This window comes from Gordionus sp. m RMFG-2023, chromosome 5 (assembly GCF_954871325.1).
Source record: "Gordionus sp. m RMFG-2023 chromosome 5, tfGorSpeb1-WG-v2, whole genome shotgun sequence".
Classification (NCBI taxonomy): Eukaryota; Metazoa; Nematomorpha; class Gordioida; order Chordodea; family Parachordodidae; genus Gordionus; species Gordionus sp. m RMFG-2023.
Window position 1 is genome coordinate 1,204,130 of NC_088779.1, and position 23,371 is coordinate 1,227,500.

General features: G+C 29.6%; 2 protein-coding genes and 1 long non-coding RNA gene across 4 annotated transcripts in view; 2 read left to right on the forward strand and 1 right to left on the reverse strand.

Moving 5' to 3' along the window:
- Nucleotides 1-1,938: 1,938 nt before the first annotated feature.
- On the forward strand, nucleotides 1,939-22,696 carry LOC135929963 (sulfotransferase 1A1-like). 2 transcript variants are annotated; one of them, XM_065466724.1, is made up of 7 exons: nucleotides 1,940-2,260; nucleotides 2,312-2,581; nucleotides 11,118-11,335; nucleotides 19,374-19,503; nucleotides 20,293-20,393; nucleotides 20,720-20,900; nucleotides 21,539-22,696. In XM_065466724.1, exons 1-7 carry the CDS (start codon nucleotides 2,038-2,040, stop codon nucleotides 21,655-21,657), a joined length of 1,242 nt encoding a protein of 413 aa, XP_065322796.1. In that variant the 5' UTR covers nucleotides 1,940-2,037; the 3' UTR covers nucleotides 21,658-22,696. The 2 variants fall into 2 exon arrangements, with proteins under 2 accessions (XP_065322795.1, XP_065322796.1); XM_065466723.1 differs by having other exon boundaries at nucleotides 1,939-2,581.
- Nucleotides 17,340-17,856, forward strand: LOC135929964 (uncharacterized). The gene is made up of 3 exons (XR_010572679.1): nucleotides 17,340-17,516; nucleotides 17,580-17,617; nucleotides 17,663-17,856. It is a non-coding gene; the product is annotated as an uncharacterized LOC135929964 (long non-coding RNA).
- LOC135929962 (exocyst complex component 3-like) overlaps nucleotides 22,622-23,371 on the reverse strand; it is a 36,527-nt gene continuing 35,777 nt past the window's right edge. Inside the window, exon 21 of the mRNA XM_065466722.1 lies at nucleotides 22,622-23,170. Within this exon, the coding sequence (XP_065322794.1) occupies nucleotides 22,928-23,170 (243 nt within the window). The 3' untranslated portion in view covers nucleotides 22,622-22,927. The remainder of the gene's footprint in view (nucleotides 23,171-23,371) is intronic.

The following is a 23,371-nucleotide window of genomic DNA, read 5'->3' on the forward strand; positions in this document are numbered from 1 at the left end:
AAATATATTGAAGCTTTAAGTTATTTACAAGGCAGGGATGCCATATTAGAAATGAAACATTTTGTAACTATAAAATTAGAACCAGAGTATGATATGATAAAAGAATTAATTAAGATTTTATATATTATTGTCGCACCACCTCTAGTTGGTATATTATATCTTAAAATAGTAGTAGTTTATAATATCAAAAATATACTAGTATTAAAAATTTAACTCAAAACTGTTTTTCAAATAAGAAAAAAAAATAGCTTTCCTAAAAATGCGTAAAAAAGAGAAGAAAAGTTATCTAATTTATTACATCCATTCTGGGATAAATAATAAGATGTTAAATTTTAAAAAATATTTCCAATTGTTAGATGGCGTTAAATATTTGAAAACAATTTATTACTTATATTTATTATCAAAAGCATTTATTAGTAAAATTTATTAAAATATTTACTGCAATATATTATATAACTGTCAAATACGTCTTTAAAAATGGAATTTAACCTAATCTTTTATAACCAATTATATCTAATAGAGGATTAATAACTATACGTTTACTTAAAATAAATCTCTTATACTTATTTGAATTTGGACCTTGAAAATAATTATATTAAATTTAAATATCAATAATATAGTTGATTAGTGATTTTGAACTCGACTAATTACAATATTAAATTTTTAATTTTCTATTAATATTTATTTAATTAATAAAACCGCAAATAATTTTATATAAAAAAAAAATTAGGGTTTTATAATAATTTAAATAATAAAAGTCAATAAAGTTTCAACTGTTAATGCTAAATTAATATTTAGTGAGTGATATAAATATTCTATTTTTAACACAGAATTTGATTGCAAGCTGACATAGTGAAAATATAATTTATAAATTTAATCTAATCTAATAATTAAAATAGTATTCATTTAAGAATAATTTAGATAGACTTATTAATTTTTAAATTATAAAATTAAATCTATATATTACTCTATAAAATTATAAAAGAAATCATTCAGTGGGCAATCAAAAAAATTTATTTTTAGTTCAAGGGAATATTAAGGAGGCATTAAAAATAAATTTTTCTTCAGGGGGCTATTCAAATTTTTCAGGGGGCTTGAGCCCCTGCGCCCCCCCCTAGCGACGCCACTGTTTAATAACATATATTTTGGTTTAGGCCTTGTATTTAAAAAAATTAAAAATCACTGGCAATTTTAGTGTAAAATTGAAACTAGACTGGGCCGGGCAATTCCCAAATTCCAACAGGACTTGGCCTGAAAATTTTGGCATTCGTAGAAACCCTAAAATAACCCTAATTATCATAAAAATATGAAATTAACAAGTTTGTGATTTGATTTTGTTTTTATTTAGAATTTAAGGGAGAAATTGAAATACGAGCATTAAATTAACTGAAGTACAAATCTCAGAAATCATTAAATTTATATAGCCTCACGTTACATATGTCTTAGGTTATATTTCATTTTAATATGTAGGATTATTTAATAACAAATATAAAATAACTATAGATTATATACCTTTTTTCATATTATATGATATCTTATGATTTTAAAAAAATGGGTGCTTTCGCCCCAAAGCATAGTTAGCGACTCTCCTGGCAAACTCTACTTTCCTATATCAAAATGGAAGCAATAATAAGAGTAACATAAAATTTTTCATGGGGCTAGCCCCTGCGCGACCCCCCCCCCCTCTAGCGACGCTGCTGCTAATAATATATTATTTATTATAAGACCATAAAGTTATAATAATATTTTGATTCCTTTATAATAGTTATTGCCTTGAGTTATATTTAGTTAAAGGGAAGGGTAAATAAAAATTTATTGTATTGATAATTATTCAGTTAAAAATATAATTTTAATTTGTGTATTTTAAAATTTATTGGTATTTATGATATATAATTTATTCAGTGATCCGAGCTTATAAAAATCATCTGTTTTTTTAAAAAAATTTATGTTTATGCTATGTAAAAATATTTATTCAGTTATTAGTTCTTAGAAATTCAAAATATATGGAATTCTAGTCCAATTCAGCAAGCACAATATATGAAGACCTCAAAAATAAATGGAGTCGGTGTAAACTCCAACATAAATTGTGATAATATGTGTAATTTAAAAACTCCTGTAACTGCAAACCATATTTCAAATGTAATATCTAAAACTGAATGTTCAAAACTTAATGGTTTACACCTTTCTCTCAAAAATGCAAATAATAAAAATGAAGATTATTTAGCTTTCAATGGAAGCAAAAATCATACAGGTGAAAGGGGTAATGAACAGCTTTTATTTAATAATTGTATAAATGAAAATAAATCAATAGATAATTTATATTCTATGAATGGAACTAATGATGAGGATGAAGAAACAGATGATAAATTATTCGATAATCGATATACCAATGATATCAATGTTTTATTAAGGGGAGAATCTGATAACATATTTAAAAATTATATACAAGCTATTCCAAAAATTCAAATGTACAAAGGAATATTGTTACAAGGGTTTCTGGTGCCCCAGAAACTCATAAAGGGCTTAGAAGGTTTACAAATTAGACCTGATGACATCATCATAGCCTCATATCCAAAATCAGGTTTGAATAACTAAATCATAAATTTAACTAATGGAATATTTTATAAGACTACTTCTTGTTTTATATAAAATTTGGAGGTTATATGTTATTATGATCACCATTTTATTAGTTACATATTTATGATATATTATCTTAGGCCTCAACTATATTATGCACCTCATTACAATGTGTAATATTCAAAATCAAGTAAATTATTCAACTGTGATATTGTTCAATTTAACTCAGCTAACTTTTTAGATTTATTATAAATTAGACCTTAATTACTTTTTAAGATTGTGTGATAATTATCAAACAATAATTACTAAATGTATAATTATAAAATATATTGTTTAAGCATATCATCTTTGTATAATCAAGGCCATAACAGTGGGGTGAGGACATTTATAGGTCTAGCCCTTCCATATTAATAACTCATCTCCCCAATTAATTATTGGACTGGCCTGATATTTTTAAAAAAAATTGAAAAACTTTTTTTTTATTTGTCTCAAAAGCCCTCTTGGAAATAAAAATTAAAAGAAAAAAATATATTAGTGCCTTGTTCCCTGCAGGAATTTTAAAATATGTAATTTATTTGACAAATATCATATTTAAGGGATTTAAGCCTGTCCCAGCCCAAACCCAAAGTTATATTTTAAAAATAGATCTGATCCGGCTTGAAACCCATTCAGGTAGGGGCCAGGTCTTGGTTTGCAGATCTTTACGGTATGTAATACATTTATTTTCGTGGATCCATTCTAGCTTGTATATTTATACATATCTCAACACATTTTTTTTTTAAATTTGGAAAATAATATCAAAACAAGAGGGGGATTATATTAAATATAAGGAAGATTAATTTTATAATTTAAATTTTTCTTACTCTATATTGAAAAATATTTACTAATTAAAAGAAAAAGAACACATTTTTTATTTTTATGTCTTTTCTGATTTATTATTTACCATTTAAAAATTTTGTAACTATTAAAGTTTTCAATTTGGATTTGGTATATATTTTTTTAAAAAAAACCTTGTTTTTTTAGATGACTTTATTAATTAAAATACAAAAAAAAATTATATGATTTATTATTTTATGCCTCTGTGTCTTAAATCAAATAGACACATCCCTGGTCCAAATTATTAAGAGTTTTAGCTTTGGTTCATTGAAATTTTGGAAAGATGCTTTAGAGTAGTTGACCATGATTTGGGCTCCAAACTGTTAAAAGCATCGATTTTTTTAAATCTTACTTCTAAAAACGAATTGTTTACCATTTTGAGAACAATATACATTTATAAAATTTGTGTATACTCATGTTTTGAGAGTTCCTGTAAAATTTAAATTCTTAATTTGAAGAGAAGAATATGTTTCCAAAAAGCTATCTGGAAAAATTAAAAAGGATATAATTTATTTATTTATTTTTTTAAAAAAAATTATAATTTAGATTTCTTAAAAATTATTATACCCAAAATAATAGATGTATGTCATCTAGCCTCTAGCTTCTATAAATAAAATTAAATATTTTTATTTTACATTAAAAAAATCAACATTAAAAGTGATAAATTTAGATATATTTAAAAAAAAATTCCAAAGTCCGACCCGACCCGGCCCGAATTTTTTTTAAATATTAGGCCCGGTCCAACTTGACCCGAAGCCCAATCGGGCTGGGAACGGGCCGGGCCTACTTTTACAGATCTACTATTTATATTCTATTTAAAACATATATCATTTTGTACAATATTATTAAGAATAATAATATTTAAAAAAAAAATTATTAACATCTTTATTCATCGTATTCATTCTTATTGTTTTAAAATTTAAAAATTATTTTTTTTTTATAAATTATTAAAATTTTATTTATTTTTTTTAAGGTCAAGTAATAGGAAAATATTTTTATTCTAATTTTTTTTTTTTTTTATAAAAATTAAAATTATATTATTTTTTTATCGAAATCGTTATGACATTGATACTGTTTTTTTAAGGTGTAAAAATAATTTACTGTTCATATAATACCTTCCAAAATTTCGAGTGCAGACTCGGCCTGGCCTGGCCGTATTTTAATTTTTTTTAAAAAAAAATACTTGGGTCGGGTCGGGCATATAAAATCCGGAACCGATGGTGCCGGTCTATGATTTTATATGTATATAATTTAAATCATAGACCTCTCAGACCCACTGGTCAAAATTTAAAACAAAAAATAATCCGGTTTTTTATGGTCGGGTATAATACGAAGTCATCCCGGGTTTGAAAAATTAGGCTCGATGCAGATCGCTAATTTATATACCGGTTTATATAGCTATTATATTATTTTTTTAACCATATTGCTAGTGTTGTTAAAGGGCAGCTAACTCAATATTTCATCCAGAAAGATCTTACGCCAGCCTGAAGATTTTGCTCATAGAAGGAACAAAGGTCTAGGCATACATTAACGATATCTCGAGGCTTAAAATTGGCTCAAAATGAACCGTTTAACAACACTACTTATTGCTCTTAATTATTCATATTATTTTCAATATTTTTTTTTGTTTGTGTTCGAAATTATCGTATCTTCAAATATAATGATTAGTTCTAAAAGAAAATACTCCAAGAAAATTATAACCCCCGCCCTCCTTCCTCCTTAGAAAATTCCTAGCTTGCCTGACCTGACAAAAATGATAAATCTTTACTTATTCTTGCTGCTCTCTAGAGGTTCCAAAATTATAAACTTAAACTCGGAAATCATTGTGGTACCCTGCGCCTCTAGCGATTAATTTTATTATTCGTTGCATTATATGATAAATAATTCTTGTATCTCTCTCTCTCTCTACCAGGCGTAGCTAGGTTTTTCTTAGAGGGGGTCTATGCATATAAAAGCCTTCGGCCGGGTTTATCTTACAAATCATAACCATATCTTCTATAATATATATTAAATATATTTTTTTAAATGCATCAATAATATGTTATTATAATTTAGTAGATTATTCTCAATGACTTTATAATAATACTGTCCAGAATAATTTCAATAGTAATATAATATCCTTCCACAAACATCGAAACAAGAAAAATATAAATACTAATGGTATTTATTTAATATAAAGTCACTTTTAAGTCTTTTGAACGTATAATCTAGAAAAAAAAATTTGCTCTGGAAGGGGTCCAAACCCTAAAAACACCCCCGTAGCTACGCCACTGCTCTCTACTAACACGATTGTTTGGTGTTCTTAAGAAGAATATTTTTATAAAAAAAGCATGGGAAAAAAATATAGTTATATCTTAGGTTCACATCTGGATCGGTCATCTAGAAACTTTTACAATTATCGGGCATGGTACAGGACAGTAATTCCGAACTGCGCAGCTGTTCACGAAGAAATTCCGATCCGCCAATCGGTCCCCACGGCGCCGCATCCACTTTTTTTTAAAAAAATCATAAACATTGATTTATTTAAAAAAGACAATCCTTAAAACAAAATAATATACACTTTTCGGCTTAATGACGGTCTATAAATGTTGGATATTGTAACCTAATTAATCATTTAATTTATATATATATTTTTATATATTTACATAACTTTTTATTCTTTTTGGCAGAATATGAATGCAAATAATTATTTTTTTAATTAAATCTATTTCCTATTACCAATAAATTATAAAAAATTCATAAACAAAACATGATGCCTAGGAAATTTTAAAAAAATAAAAATCGTTATTTTGGACATAACCTTATATATATATATATAATGAGTTAGCTAGAGGCACGGTGGGGTTTTATCTCCCGCTTTTACGACCGTTCATTTACCGTTAACTACTGTTTAAAAAATTGAAAAACGAGCGGAATGGCACGTTTAGGCTAAATTTAAATTGCCATAGGGTGTATTTCTTTATTTTTTTTAAAAAATAATAATTAATGTCATGTGCTTCTTCCTTGCATTCATTTTACCTCTGCCTTATATTTTAACTTTAGGGCTAGAGGTCCTTGGCAAACTTTTGAAATTTTTATAGAAAAAAATTCTCCTGCCTAAGGCAACATTTCCTTGCAAATCGGGAGGCTTAGGACTTAGATCTGCTGAAACTATTGCCTTAGTTTCTTTCATATCCTATCTTCTACAATGAAACATATCATTTCAACTTAAAATGAATAGTTTGATGCCGAAGCCTTTGCTGGACCATCAATGCATTGCCAAATACAGCTCAACCAGAGTCATCAAAGCAAAAATACTGGGATCTAGCATTGCCTTCACTTACTTCAACTTGAGCGATGATTACCAATACAAATCCCTCCTCAGGACGCTTAATATTAACAACTCCGGCCATGAATAGCCTTGATTCCTACCCCAATATCTTAAATAATCCAACTAATAGACGACGACTCTTTTCGTTATGCAATCAGTTTGCGCCTGGACGTACCATTTTTAAACCAGTACACTTGCGACAAATGTAATCAAGTCGCAGATTGTTTTGGACGTCATGCGCTCCATTGTAAATTCGTGTCAAAAATTAATCGACGCGACAAAATAAACACACTTTTTGCTACATTTCTCAATAAGAAAAATCTCCCGTGCTTTCTTGAACCCGTGTTCTGCATAGATAAAAAAAACGCCACGACCGCCAAAACTATTGTTACCTTTGTATCAGGCAAACCCCTGGTCTGGGATTTTACTTGCCTTAGACCTCCCTTGCCCCTTTTCTAATAATATGCATGTCCCTCTTGTCGGGACCGAATCATTAAAATGTCAGGAATATTCCTAACCTGATGATTGATCCACTCCCTTTTGGGGCAAAAACCGCCTTGAATCTTTTTAAAAAACCGTTTTTGAAATCCATAAAGCTACAAACTAAACCAAATATTGCTATCACAAATAATTCTGTCCAATTATTTAAATGTTTAAAAAAAATTCTTGACCTGAATCACATTAACTTAACCTTCTCCTTAAATAAATTTTTAAAAAAAATTTTGATTTAAAATAATACTTGATATTTTTTTTATGTTTTTTTAAAAAATATTTTCATGTTTTTTATGTTTTTTTTAAAAAAATTTAATATATTTTTTTCTTTTTTTTCTAAATTATTTATCATATTCTTTTAGTTTAAATTTATTTTTTTAAAAATAAAATAAATTGATTTGAAAACTGAAAAATTAGAAAATTAAAAAGAATTAAAAGCCAACGATTATTAGTAAAGTTACCAAATCGATAACCTTTATAAGGAAAAAAAAAATTTCTTTCCAACGACTGTTCATTTGTCGCAAATATTTTGTCACTTATTTATATACTTTTTATAATAGGGAATTTAATAAAAACAAAAATTATTATTTTATTTGTCCAAATTATAAAAACTATATTATTATTACGTCGAATAATATCCTTAACAAGAGCTCGTCGGTTTAGATTTAGAGTGTTCCACTCGACATTTTCAAAATTTTTGAGTTACAAGTTGGATAATAACTTATTTATATCCCCAATATATATAAAAATAAAAACTAAAAAAAAATATTAATTTTTGCAAAAGTTAAAGCTTCCGTCAAAATTGATTCAATAAACTTTTTTCCTTATATTTGAATTTTAAAACTTTAAATGTTGATTTTCTCATTTTTGAACATTTGCGCAAGTGGAGCATTCCAATTCTAGAACCGACCAACTATATGATTGGCACTTGGGCGAACGGGGTAAAAAAAATACTTTTTCAAGGATGACTTATAGTGTCTGGGGCGAGTTGGCTCAAAAATTGAATGATCTGGCATTTCCAGAAATCATGGGTGGGCAGCTTATTTTTTTTTCCTTCAAAAAACATGGACGGCTCAACGCCAGCTTCCCGGAAGAGGATTGGATTACTTCCGAGAATATGCCCCAAAAAATTAAGGGCAAGGAGCTTATACGAGGGTAAGAACCTGTGGAAGTCTTATTCAAATACACTGAGAGCGGACCGTCGTATATTTATTGCGGGTGAGGGTAGAGAATAGATGCGGATTATAAGGGGAAAATAGGAAGCAAAAAACTCAAAATTTTTAAATCCTTCAACCTTAAAATTCTCTTTTCACCAGCTAAATTAAAATATCACTATACCTGGCACTTCCCCCCGATAGACAGCTGGCGGCTAATCCCAAAATCAATGATGCACATTGATCATCTCCAGACTTTGAGCCTCAATTTTGCAACCTATACCCTGGAGATCAGAATGGCAAGTTATCGCCGATATTAACTTATTATTATCGCTTAAAGCGTATCTTAACGAATTGGCTCCTAGAAAACCGTTATTTTGTATTGGCTTACACACCTCGATAGTTTATTTATTGAATCACTATATTTTTTTAACCCTCTAAAAAATATCGGCTAAACCCAAGTTTTTTAGCCCGAAAACTCAGCATTTTGGTATAGAGGTTTTTCTTGGAAGAAACTACTATAAATTAGGACGCCTCCATGTTTATCGGATTTTCTCCGACAAGCGCCTGGCCAATTACCCAACTATAGAGTAGCAACTGAGAGCCATTTATTCTTTATGGATTCTTAAAATGGCTCCCCCCCCCATCTCTTTCGAAAAATTCTTGTCCCTAATCTTTCACGTAAACATATTTGCGAATTATATATTTTTTTTTAAATATAATTCATCGTGAAATATTTTTTATTTAAAAAAAAAAATGTTACCCGAACAAATTTTCGCATTTAATTATTTTCAATCGACAGATGAATTTAAAAATGAAAAGATATATTACATAAAAATCCCCCTTTTTTTTTTATAATATAATATAATAAATAAAATAATATTAAATCTTTGTAATTTATGACATTTTTTTAAAAAAAATATAAAAAGAAAGAAAAAAATATGAAAAGAAAGAAAGAATGGCTTTGTTTTTTTTATCTCGCCACGGCTCGTTTCGAGCCTATAAAAAAATATTGCTTAAGTCTCGAGATTTTGATAACAAGATTTCGTTGATTGATGTCCAAAACCTTTCAGCGTATCTATGGGCGGCAAGATATCCAGGGATTGCGTAATATTTTGGGGTGAAATTATCGGGCTAGTCGTTTTTTTTAAAATGGCGACCTTTCCTTTTTTCATTCGAATCAATCCGCGTTTCTTAAGGAGAGGGGACGAGGGGGGAAGGCTAATCATATCCTTTTTGGCCTCATAATATCAATACATAATATTGTATTTTTTACAATGACATATAATAATAACTAGACAGACGATGCATTCATTAAAAGTGTACATCGAATGAAAACAGCTGAGGACGCCATTTTGATTACCCGGGCCAATTTATTCCCATGTCCGACACAAACTTCATTAAAGAAATTGCCAGATCATCTAGATAATAAGGAAAGCAAGTTATCAATTTAATAGTAGTTTTTAACATGAGAATAATTACCTATATCGGTTACTAAAAATGGCCGGTCCAGCTGATTTGCATTCAACGACGCCTTCAAATGCAATGCGTCGTCAGTCTCGGTATTAATATATGTCATTGATTCTCTATCGAGAATAATATCTTACCTTAAGTTTTTTAACCTGATAGATCCCTAAATGTACCCGGGACAAAACATTTTTTTTTATTCATCATTTTGGTAAGAGATTGAAAAAAAATATATATAACTTTTTTTTTTGTGGAGATATATTTTGCCCAAAACTTTGATCTTGAAAATCTTTGAAGATCACAAAAATTTGAAAAATCTTACGAAACAAGATTTGGAATTTTGATCCGAAAACATGTCGGACCATTCTCTAGAAAAATCTTCAGAGATTTAAGATTTCTGCATTTCAAAAAAAAAATCATCTCTAACTGTATTATTATATACGATACTATATTATTACAATATGGAGGGGGAAGGGGTGGGGGTGGAGTCCAATTTTATTATCCCCCCCCCCTTTTTGTTTTTTTTAATGATTTTTTGTTTTTTTTAATGATTTTTTGTTTATTTTGTTGACATAACAAAAAAAATAATAATGATATCCATCTTAACAATCACAATAAATTTAATTTTTGGGGGTGCTGGCTGAATACGACTTGTTCGCTTCGCAGCTGATTTCCGTTAACGTTCCTTTCCTTATAAACGATATCCGGGATAGGAATCAACTGAACATCTTGGCCTTTATGGCTTTGATCACCTTTTTTTTTTGATTATTCATTTGATGTTTCTCAGCTCTAATTCTCACATTAGGATTCGAAAATTTATTGCAATTTTTAAATCATCACTAAGGCCATCTGTTATGACTGGAGGATGTTCTAGCATATAATATATGTAACGTTGTAAGATAACCTATCCCATGAATCTCAAACAATAATTAAGGCTAATTCAAAAGTTCACGGCAACGCTGATCTAAAATCATGGGATTTGGGATATTCTAAATTCCTCGCGGTATTCCGGAAAAAAATGTGCGGCATATCGCTGCTTTATTATTATAAGGTTCTAACTCCACCCTTGTTTCAAAATTCGGTTAGGGTCTAAATATTATTCTAAAGACTCCTCCACCCCCGTTACATTTTTTTTAAAAAAAACTGCGAATATTAATAAGGGTTCTAGTCTGTTTGACCAATCATAAATTTATTTTTTTCTATCACGTGATAATGTAACATATGATTAATATTTTTTTTAGGTACTACGTGGACCGAGGAAATCGTCTCTATCCTTTACAACAACGGGAATCTGGAGAAGATAAAATCGAAAAATTTGATAGATCGCGTCATCCACTTGGAAGTGGGCCGGCCCCTATTCCCTTTGACCTTCCTCAACAACCTTAAGTCTCCTAGGCTCCTGGCTACGCACTTGCCTTTCCATCTGTTGCCGGCGCAAGTCAGGGACCTTAAATGCAAAGTTCAATAATTAACCATTCATTCATTTAATCTGTAGTGGGAGTGGGAGTGGTGGTAATGATGATATATCTGGCTAACTTTTTCCTTACTCTAATCTCTTCGGAGGTTGGGTTTTTTTTAAGAAAATAAACTGTCCCGTCAGGGATCGAACTTGGTCCCATCAATATTGGAATCATTATTTTAAATTCTGTATTTATTTATTTTAATTTTTTAGTAAAATCTTTAATTGAATGACAATCATTTAGCCTAAAAATAGCACTTTTATTTACCTGCACCTCTTAGTATGTATACAAAATTTCACTCAAATCCTTTTTTTGAAACGATTTGACATGTGGATTGATTCGTATAATATACTTATACCTAGACTGAAGCTTCATTCATTTAAATAGGTAATCAATACAAATCAACGGGAAATCTAAATGCTCTGTTATCAGCTGATTCAATTGATTTGCACATCTAAATGAATGATGAACCTGCAGTTTGAGTATCATTAATATAAAAGGATATATATCAGCAACTATTGAAATAAAGAGAAAATTTACCCGTCAAAAAAAAAATTTACGACGTTATCCAATATTAACACATTTTTAAAATTAACCAATGACCTCTGATCTTACTACTCATATTTTTAGAAGGTCTTATTTAATAGAGGATTCCCAGAATTCAAATGGCTTTCCTGGAAATTCGGCTCATTTCCCTGTCCTTTACATTTCTAACTAGTAAAAATGCGCCGAGGACCATTCAAAGGGTTGCATTGATTGGCTAGTCTTACTTTTTCGCAACCTTTCCTTCCTTCATATGTCTACTTTGTGAAAAAAACCCCGCTAAGGTGACATAATCATGTATATGCACGCGCATGCGCGATCATTTTACTTAATTTGATTTTAAGAAAAATTGGAAAGCGGAAGTTTTTTTTTTATTTTATATTTACAAATATAGAAATAAGAAAAGAAGAAGAAAAAACTTATTACGAGAAATTATGTAACCATATTTTATACCTCGAAGTTGGGACGTTTAATTTGTATTTGGAGCTTTTCTATTCTTCTCAATCTTATTCTTTATTTATTTATTCTTTTCTATTCTATTATTCATTTATTTATTTATTTTTTTTAAATTCTATTTTTTATGTTAAAATTCATATACAAATATGATAAAATATTATTATTTAAAAATTAACATTATGATATAGATAATATAATTAAATATGTCATATATCAGTTTCAAATGGCGAGGTCGGGCCATGATGTTTTAAATATTTGATAATTAGATCTAATTATAGATGCGACGATTTTCTGCTTGAGTTTGTAAAATGGAGAAAAGTATGATTTTTTTATATAGATTTGGATATTATTTTGAATAGATCTAAAGCCGCTTGTCCAAAAGAGCAGGTTGATGTAGCTGCTATGGGAACAAAGTGGTTATCACACATTAGGTGTGAGTATTTTATATTTTTTAGAGATTCGGCTCTGTTAAGGGGATCATGGGAATTATTAGATGGAGCCATGGGATCAATGCAGGTAAACCCATGAAAAAAGGTAACGACGGTTTTGCCGTAGGGTCTAAAATACAGGGAAAATTGGCTTTATTCAAAAAAGAAGCTATTATTGCATTTATTTTATCATGTCGGCTGATTTTTGGTATAAATTTACAGTGGAAACCGTGTCTCCCATACGCGTCTGCCGAGTGATGGCATTTAATGCAAATATAATGGTTTAGGAAAAGTACGCCCAAGCGTAAATTGATTGCATAACGGAAAGCGTCGTCATCTATTAGCTGGTTATTTAAAATGCTGGGATATGAATCTAACCATTCATGGCCAAAATTGAAATTAAGAGATCTTAGGAGGGATTTATATTGGTGATCATCGCTCAAGTTGAGGTAAGTAAGCTAAGGAACGAGATACCAATCCTTGATCCCAATCTTTTTGTCTCGTTGAATCTGGTGGGGCTATGTTTGCTAAGACATTAATATTCCAGCAACGTAAGGCTTCATCTAATAAATTATCTTTATCGATGGTAATAATTTGCGAGATAATATTTTTTACTGATAAGGTTGATGGGATGAAGGAAACAAGGGCTATACTTAATGCCTATCTTAGGCATAGTCCTCCGGATTTACAAGGGAGAGTTGCTTGAAGCCATGAGTTAGAATCGAGTTTGATGTTTAATAACTCTGTCATCATTTGTAGTATCTTTTGTTCATATTCTTTTAAAAGAATTTCGAAAGAGAAGGCACCAGAAGTTTTTAAACAATACTGGATTTGTGGTATTAAAAGGTTGTTGTAGTTTATAACTATTTTCCTGGTAGCATCATTTTTTATTTTAGATTGTTTTTATTTGGGACCATTTCTTCAATCCAGAATCGTCCAGATATAATCAACAAACACTTTGATGAACTTAATTTATCCTTAAATATAAATAAATGCGAAATTTATCCTTCTCCTCCTCCAACAGACACCATATTAGATAACTTTAGACGGACACCCTTACAAGATTTCAGTATATTAGTAGAAGCCCCATTGGGAGGTGCAGAGGGGAGTTTTTAATTTTTTAAATAATCACCTTCAATCTATTCATTTATTTTCTATTCCTTATTTTATTTTAATCATTTCTTTATTTTATTTTTCTTCATTTATTTTCTATTCTTCATTTATTTTTATTCAATTCTTTTCTATTTATTTTATTCTTATTTTTATTTTCCTTCATAAATTTTCGTGATAATTTATTCTAATATTTTTAAAATTGAATATAAAACAAAAAAATATGTATAAAGATATTTTAGCTATAGGGCAAAAAAAAATATGTAAAATACAACTTATAATATTATTTTTTAATTTTATCAAATTCATCTTAAAATTTTAAAAATAAAATCTGAGACAAAATTTTATGTAGCGAAATGTAACAAAAAAAAATCCCCCCAAAAAATTAATCCACTAGGTTATTTCCGGTTTTTTAATTTTTTTGACATAAGGGGCGGGTCTATTAATAGAGTCAAAAACATTTTTAGTGCATGTCGTGATAGTTTTTACCCTGTCCGGTCCAATTCTTGCCCGAAAAATGTTTCAGCTCGGTCAGCTGGCCGGGGCCGTTTCGACCTCTATAACAAATGGAATCATTTTGACGTTGGATTCGCAAGCCAAAATAGGACAACTTATTTTGTAAGCGTATCAGTACGCGCAATTTGAGCCTTTCATAACGCTGCTTCGCCAACGCAAAATGATGCGCTTCAAATGTCAATCAAATTAGTGCTTGAAGTATAGAAACCATTTTCAAAATCGGATGAGAAAATTTATAGTAAACGTGTTTTGTTCAAGCGGTGCGGTATTTAACGCGTTGCGTTATTTACAAAATCAAGCCAATAGATAGATATAATTTACAAATATGAGAGCCAAATGAATATGTTTATGACATAATTTTAAAAACATGTTGCTAATATTTCAGATCTGCGGAGAATCAGCTGTAATTTCTATAGCGGGTCGGGTTTAAAACCGTCGAAAATTAAAAAACTGGTCCTGGTCGATATTTAAATTTTAAAAAAAATTATAACCAATTAAATCAGTGGAAAAATATTCGAAATTCTTATAATTGGCGCCTTTATTATTTTATTTATTGCTCATATTTTGATTTCCTCCCTTTCAAATAATTTTCCAAAATGCCGCCGAAAGAATTCAAAATGGCGGAATTTTATAAAATTAAAATCTGGGCCGTAAAATGATCAAAAATAAAAACTGGAACTGGTTCGGGCTTAAAAGTGAATTCTTTTTCTGGCGCATAAAATTTAGATCCTCTGCAGATATCTTGTAAAGAGCGATTACGTATTTATTTGAAGGGAACAATTTTTGATATTTATTAGACCCTAACAGACAGATCTTAAACCTATCTTTAGAACTTTCAATGTATTACTTAGTAAAGGATGTTACTAAGAGTGAGAAATTCAAAATGGTTAACTAACTGACAAATCCCAAAATGATATATCACAGGTCAAGATCTCGAAGAAAATGGCAGATAATAAATATAAAGAAAATGTCGACCAGTCCTTCCCCCCTCCCTATATTGTATTTACTAACCCCGTGACACACATGACGAACCTTTTCTGGAATCGATTAGCCATTTTATTTTTAATTATGGATATATATCACAATAATACATATGTATATATATATATATATAGACTTCGTAATATTTTAAAATCTGTATCAGGCGATCAACGTCAATCATTAACAATTTTAGTTAGCATGAGTTATTTTTTGGCGTTGTTAAACTACTCAACTTACTCAGCCGTTTAACAACACTACTAATTATTACGTATAAACCTATACTCACCCCCCTAACTCTCAAAAAATGGCCGATCACGTAATGTTTAGACCTTCGAATTACAAGTAGGCCCCTTGCCCTCAAAATGGTGGATGGCCCATTTATACATCAAACTAAAAATACGCGTTATTGATAAACAAAACCTAATAATAAATATTCTGGCGCGGAAATTAATGGTCGTGTAGTAATGACTATTATTAAATTTAATTTTTTTACTTTTAAAAAACTAAAGCTAATAAATTATTGATGTTCAATTAGAATTCACTTAAATTTTTATTAATTTTATTCAGTCTGGAAACAAGTTGCATATTTTTTTTCAAAAAAAATTCAATAATTGATAAGTAAGAATAGATGGAGCTGGCCTAGACAGTTTTGCCATTTTTTTTTGTATCGATTTTTTTGCTACGATATTTCCGGTATCTTGAAATGAATTACGCAATCGATTTAAATCAAATTATAAAAATTTAAGGCTTTCCGCCATTCCTTCTCTTCTCTTCTATTCTTTTTTTTTACTTTACTTATCGTGACCGATTATCTACTTAGAATTTAAACTATCCAAATACAAACAAACAGTTTCTGAATCTAGCAGCAGAAGTTAGAGTTTTTTTAGAAATCCGAATCTGGTAGCGGAAGTTAGGGTCTTTAGAAATCCGAATCTGTCAGTAGAAGTTGGGGTCTTTAGCAATTTACGTCTCTTAGCAGAAGTAAATTAGGCGCGGGAGTTTAGTTTCTGATAAAAATATAGAGATTTTTTGAATCCAATCTTTAACAGATTCGCCCTAATGAGGAATAATTTGGAAAAAAATATTCAGGGTTCAAAATCCCTTGAGGATTTATTTTTTTTGAGAAGCATTTCAAACTATGACTTTTATTTGTTACATTTTAATTTAAATATTATAAGATGTGATGGCGGGAAAGATTTTGTACAAAAAATTTTAGCGGACCTAGGTCGGGTTTTTCGTAAAACTTTAACTGACCGCGAAAATTCTTAACGGGTCGGGAGTTACCGACTTTTAATCGAGATTATATCGATTGACAAAAATAATCTTCAGCGGCCGGGACATTATTTAGTAGATGAAAATATTATTTTTATTAAAAACGGTATAATTAATGTCAGGAGAGGAGCCAGAAAGAATTCCGATATTCAAATCGATCATTATCGGATTTATCCTATTGGCCAGGCTAGCGGATCGATTTATTCATAACTTATATCAAAACGATCTTGTTATTTGAGCGGAAATGGCATTCATTTCCTACTGCCCACCGTTGTTAAAGAGGGAACTGCCATATAGTCGCGTTTGCTAGAGGTAGTTCTATAAAGACCAAATAAAAAAAAATCAGGTTCTTATCTCATTTGAATTTATATATAACTTATTCGATAGAAAATTATCGGTGGTATGAACACTTATTTTCTATGTTGCGAATCTAGAGGAAAAATGGCACTTCTGGAAAGATTTTATTCTTCTGCAAAACCAAGATCAGGAGTCCAATAAAAAATATTCTTGCCGTGATTCCTGCTTATCAAAGAAAAAAGCTGAAAAAATTGGGTTATATATTTTTGGTTCCATAATGTATCAAAGTTGAACAAGCTTCATTTTTTAAAATTGAAAGAGTGTTTGCTCATCAAAATATAATTGGATATTGTTGTGATTGACGTTGGAATGTTGAGAGCTGTCAATCAAAATTATTATACTTTTTTTTTGTATATATCGTAATATTGTAATCGAGTATTCTGTAATTTTGAAAGATTAACATATAATAAACAATCAAATAAATACGGATCGCAACAGATATATAATTAGGTCTACCATGAAAATTATATTTTGCTTAGAACTTTGCTGTTAATTGGGATAGATTCTAAATCTCTAAGTATTGGAAACATTTCTTATATATATATATATATATATATTTATTTAAAAAAAATTTTAAAAGCAATGCTGAAAAAATAATATTAATAGATGATGCTTCAGGTAAGTTAATTATTACTTATATTTCAAATTAACTTTTATTTTAAGATCAATGGTACTGGCTGCTACTTCACAAACGATTTTTTTTTATAAAAGTAGTCTGCTTCTCAGATTTAAAATTTAGAAAACAAAATGGTAATTTAGTTATATTTTTGTCAGCCAAAGCAGACTATTTAAAAAAAAAAATTTTTTTTTTGTAATGTAATATTTCTCAACATTAATATTAATAACTTCCTTTTCAACACTAATGTTAACGCTCAAATTTATTTATTTAAAACTAATGTAATCATTATATTTATATTTTTTATAAATTTTCCAATAAATAAGAAATTCCACTAAAATTTTCAATTACTTTTTATTTGAATGCCAATTTAAACACATTACTGTAACATTTTTTTCCCGATCTCACAAAAACTTCCATAGTCAAGTGAATAAAATTTGAATATCAAAAATCCCATCATTCTATTTGTTAACTTTATATATTCTCAATATATGTAAAATAACTCCAATTTCCATACATATCATATTATATATAACAAAATGAATTTAACTTGCGCACAACAAATGAGTCTGTTTTCATATGATCACTGTCATATTCTCTAATCCATGGTGATTGACAATCTCTTGATGTCTTACATGCATATCATGTAATATTGTCATATATTTAATCTTAAACATTATTTGATTCACGTTGGATATTATATATTGTAAAAATACACAATTACAACTATACGGATATTCCCTTCCTTTTGCGATTTTTCACCTTTCCTTTTTTTTTCTCCTTCGTCTTTCCTTTCGAGATTACAAGTGGAAGAGGACTATTTTACTAAAGAAGGATAGGAAATCAAGAACAGAACAGTCCATATAGCAGTGGGACATGGAAATCAAGGAGGATTACGACATGCGCAAGGAAAAAGGCCCGATGCTGTAGCGCGGGAATAGTAAAAATCCGAGGATAGATGAAAAAAAGAGGCATAAAATCAGGGAACAATCACGAAAACTATAATATGGAAACGAAGCGAAAGAGATGGGAGAAAGGAAAGACGAAGGGAAAAGGTGAGAGTGTGGGGGGGGGGGGGGTTAGGAGGGTAAACAATATATTGATTAATTTAAGTTATTAGATATTAAACTCGATATTCCGAACCGATTAATTTAATAAAACGATTTTTAATATTATCGGTAAAAGGGTAAATAAAAAATAAATGATTAAATTATATGGTTAATGATGCTTACTACAAAGTCAACGAATAGCAATTTTCTAATTACCAACCAATTTGCTAATTACCGACCAAAATTTATTAAAATGTAATTAGACCCTTATTATTTAATATATTATAACGGAATCACGTGGTCGAGTCTTGCCTCCTATGTGTCATCCGCACAAGGATGGAACCACCGCTTTAGATTAAGAAAAAAAACATGATCATTGCCGGTATTCGAACCCATTACCATCGGATAGGTAGGCTACGCTCTTGCCGACTAAGCCACTGAGGCTTTCCCAAAAATCACGATTTTTCGAATATATATTATAAATAAATTTGGTAGTGCCTATCCACATGAAAAATAAACAAAACACAAATTTGATAGGTAATACCTTGAGGTAAACATGCATCATTAACCCAAATTATATCTTTCAGTATCTCGGCCAATTTTAAAAGATATGTAACGTACTCACAAGTTGAACCACCAGCTGATTTATACTAACGGATCATAATAACCAAAAAAATAATTTATATTCTTATTTTTTTTAAAAAAAAAGATTATATACGTTGCTCGAAATCCGAAGGATAACGCGGTTTCCTACTTCCATCATCATAAGATCGCTTCCTTCCTCGGTAATTACAAAGGCAGTTGGGACGAATTTCTGCACTTGTTCTCCCACGGGAAACGTAAAATATAACCAATCATTTTTGATTATTTTGTGTTATTTTTAAGACTCATCTTAATAACGTTTTTTTTACAATTAAAAATACATAGAACTGACTCATTTTTAAATGCGTATCGATACTAATCAGCTGGTGTGGCGCGCCATTTAACGATTTACGCACTAAAGTAAAAAGTGGGAAAACAAAATGGCGCATCATCAGCTGATTTCTATCCAACGACACTCTTCGAGACGTACTTTAAATGAATAAATTATCAGTATAGGCAATTATTATAATGTCGTCGTAGGAATGAAGCAATTTTCTCTTTTGATTACATAAAATTGGCGTAGGTGAATGGTAGATAGAACCATGTTTTTATAACTTCCAAGGTTTCGAAATAATCGTTACGGCTATAAATAATGCCGCTATAGATAGAACACTCTAATTTTAAAGCAATAGTGTCGTTAGAATGTAGGCTACAATGGTAATTTAGTAACTTTTGCAAATTTATTTTGAAACGTTTTGATTGGTTAAGGGTCAATAGTCCAATCAAGTTTTTGTCTTCGTATCAGGTCTTTCAAATTATACGCGCGGTCAGGACCGCGACCTTTAGTTATGACCGCAAAAATTTTAAAACGGTCTAAAAAATAATAAAAGTTAACCTCCATAAACATACCCTATACCTAATCATTTCCATACATTATTTTACTTTTTATTCTCTTCTCATTAATGGGTTTTTAGATATATTTTTTTTAAAAAATCAATAAAATTATCTGTTTATATTTATGCTACACCCTTTCCTTAAACTTCAAGTTGTTTACGGCTCCTGGTTTCATCACGTGGCTAAGTATTGGGAGGAATCCATCAATAACCCCGACAAAATACTGTTCCTCAAATACGAAGATATGAAGAGAGTACGGGCCACTGATAATAATTCTAATAAATTTTATCGATAAAATTCATTTTATACATTTAAAATTAGACATGCTCAAAATTAGGGGGTTCGAACCAAAAACAAATTTGTTTTTAGTTGGATCAATATGAGCTTCTAGTAAGGGGCTATAATAATGTATCGTATTACGCTCGTTAAGCTTCGGTTTTAATTGAAAAGATTTTCGGGTCGGGTTAGATGTTCAATGATTTTTTTTTTTATCATTACCGGCGGCTAAAAAACCGAGCCGGGCTCTTGTGCCGATTCGACCCGTGCTGATAGTTTAAACAACAACAAACAAATTTTTAGGACTTAGAAAAAGAGGTCAGGAAGATTCTGGGATTCCTTAACATGGAGATAACTCCCGAAAGATTAAACCTGCTCATAGATCACTGTTCCTTTGAGAGCATGAAGAACAATAACATGGTGAACAGGGAGGTGTTGCCTATCAAGGTCTTCGATTTTTCTCATACCAAGTTTATGAGAAAAGGTATAATTATTAATTTTTTTAAAAAAAAATGCATATATACTTTCCAATAAAAATCTTTAACTGATCTAAAACCATTTTTTTTGATACGGACCAGAAGCCATTTTTTTATTGAATTTTGCTTTCTACATTTCGATATTATAGTGTTTTTGCAAACTGCATTTTCGATTATTATATTCTTTTTAAAAATGCTCTCCAGAAATCACAAATCTAAACTAAACCGGAAGTAATCATTATTATTTCCTGATCATAAACTCTATAAAATAAAAAGTAAGCGAACTGATTTGAACCTTTAGGACTCTTTAACAATGATTGATACACGGTTTTGATTGGTTGATAAGGTATTATTAGTAACTATTTTTTTTGACGACGATGTCAGTTACCCAAGTTAAAAAGTTATTCCTTCTTATAATTTTACGGGACAGAACCTTGGGAATTTTTTAAATAAAAACGATTTTAAGTTCGTAAAAATGTTCGAAGTTCGAATCGATCCCGGTTTTAAAGGTGGAACCCGAGCCGTTTGAATTCGTGCCCGAAACGCTAACAATACTCGGCCGACGAGCTGTCAATCAATCTTAAATATATTTTGTTACGAGCCGGCAGAGTTTATTAATTTTTTTTTAACGTAAATATTATCAAAGGGATCATCGGGGACTGGAAAAATTATTTCGACGAAACGCAGAACGTAGAATTCGAACGAATATACCAACAAAAAATGAAGAAAATCAAAAACAATCTAACTTTCGACTTCGAACCTTAAAAGGGGGGAAAATGAGAAATTTAAAAGCTGGGGGTGAAAAAAAATTTTTTTTACTCCCCAAACCAAATTGTAATTTATAAGAGTATCCATTTTTACCTTTTTGCGTGCTTAAATATTTATCGTTAAAAAATATATATATCCCCCCCCCCTTTTTTTTAAAGCAAAAAGTTGCATACATTATATAATTTGATTCGCCATTAAGACAGACAGACAAATAATACTACTTGTTATTTTTTTTCTTCAAATATATTACAAGTTAAATTAATACGATTTTTTTTGTGTTAAACATTTCCAAATATATTTTTATAAAATTGTATATAAATTTTGCTATTATTGTTATTTGGCAAAGTTTAAACAATTTTTCATAAGAATATTGTCGTTACAAAATATTTATATATATGGGAAATGTTTTACGATACAAAAATCATATTAATGTAGTATGTACAATATATATAGGAAAATTAAATAGTTTTTATTTTTGTATCTATTAATTTAAAAAAAAATTGAAATTGATTAGATTTAGTTTCGAAAATATCGGAATTAATTTTTTTTTTAAATCTTGTAAAGATTATTCATACCCCGAGGAGTAAAATGACCCTCTTTTTTTTAAAAAAAAACAAATTATTATTTTTTTTTATATAAATTATGACATTTTTTTTAAAAAAAAAAATAATAATATCTTGTATTTAATTTCTAAATGTGCTTCTTTTTTAAAAAAATTTGTAAGAAAATATGTTTTTTATTTTTTTAAAAAACACCTAAATATAAATATTGTTTTTTTTTGTGTGTATGTGAGTCCTTCGTTTATATTTACTTTTAATCTAAAAAAACATATAATATTCATTGGTTTACTACTTAATACGCGTGTAAAATGATTGAGCTAAAGAATACATTTTTATTGTAATTTTGTAAAGTATTTATATATATAAAAAAAATTTTTTTATGTAATAAATACAAATAATAAAAAAAAAATCATTATATTCAAAATAACTAACATATTACAGCAAAAAATTCATTTATTTATATTTCCTTCCTACTCACAATTTAATTATCTATTTTACAAATATATTCTCGTTCTTAAACAAAATTTTTAATAAACGAATAAAACGTGTTGGTCATCATCAATTGAGTGGATATGACTGAGGGAGTGGAGGGGGGGAGGGGTGAATGATAATTTTGGTGATTGAATATTAACATGGAGAGGTAACTATGGACATAAATTTATCATATACTACGAAAAAAACTGATTAATTCTGGAACATGAATATTTTTATGAATCGTTCAAACGAGAAAAAATGGATTTTTCGGGTTCAATGAAGGAAGGACTGTGTTTAAGGCTGAGCGCCGATGCTGAAGCGGTTAGTTTACCGGTTACGCCTCTGGCAGCTTGAACCAATATGTTGCTGGAGGCATTTGGTAAGGATAAGAGAGGGTTAGTAGAACCTAGCCCAACTATGCCTAAAGTTTGGGACGTTGATCCGGCCACATTTTCTGGCATGATCTCGAGGAGGATCTAAAAAAATTTTTTTTAAAGAAATCTATTCAATTTTAATTACGCATTAGAATGATCATTTCAAGTTTCTTGGAGTCAATAAGTGTCCAAAGTAAAGTTTGTTATTATTTTTCAGAAATAGGTTCTAACTGCGACGGTTCTCGTGCTAAACTCTCGTATCAAATTTTTACTATATCTCGTAAATTTTATTATGGATTCTAA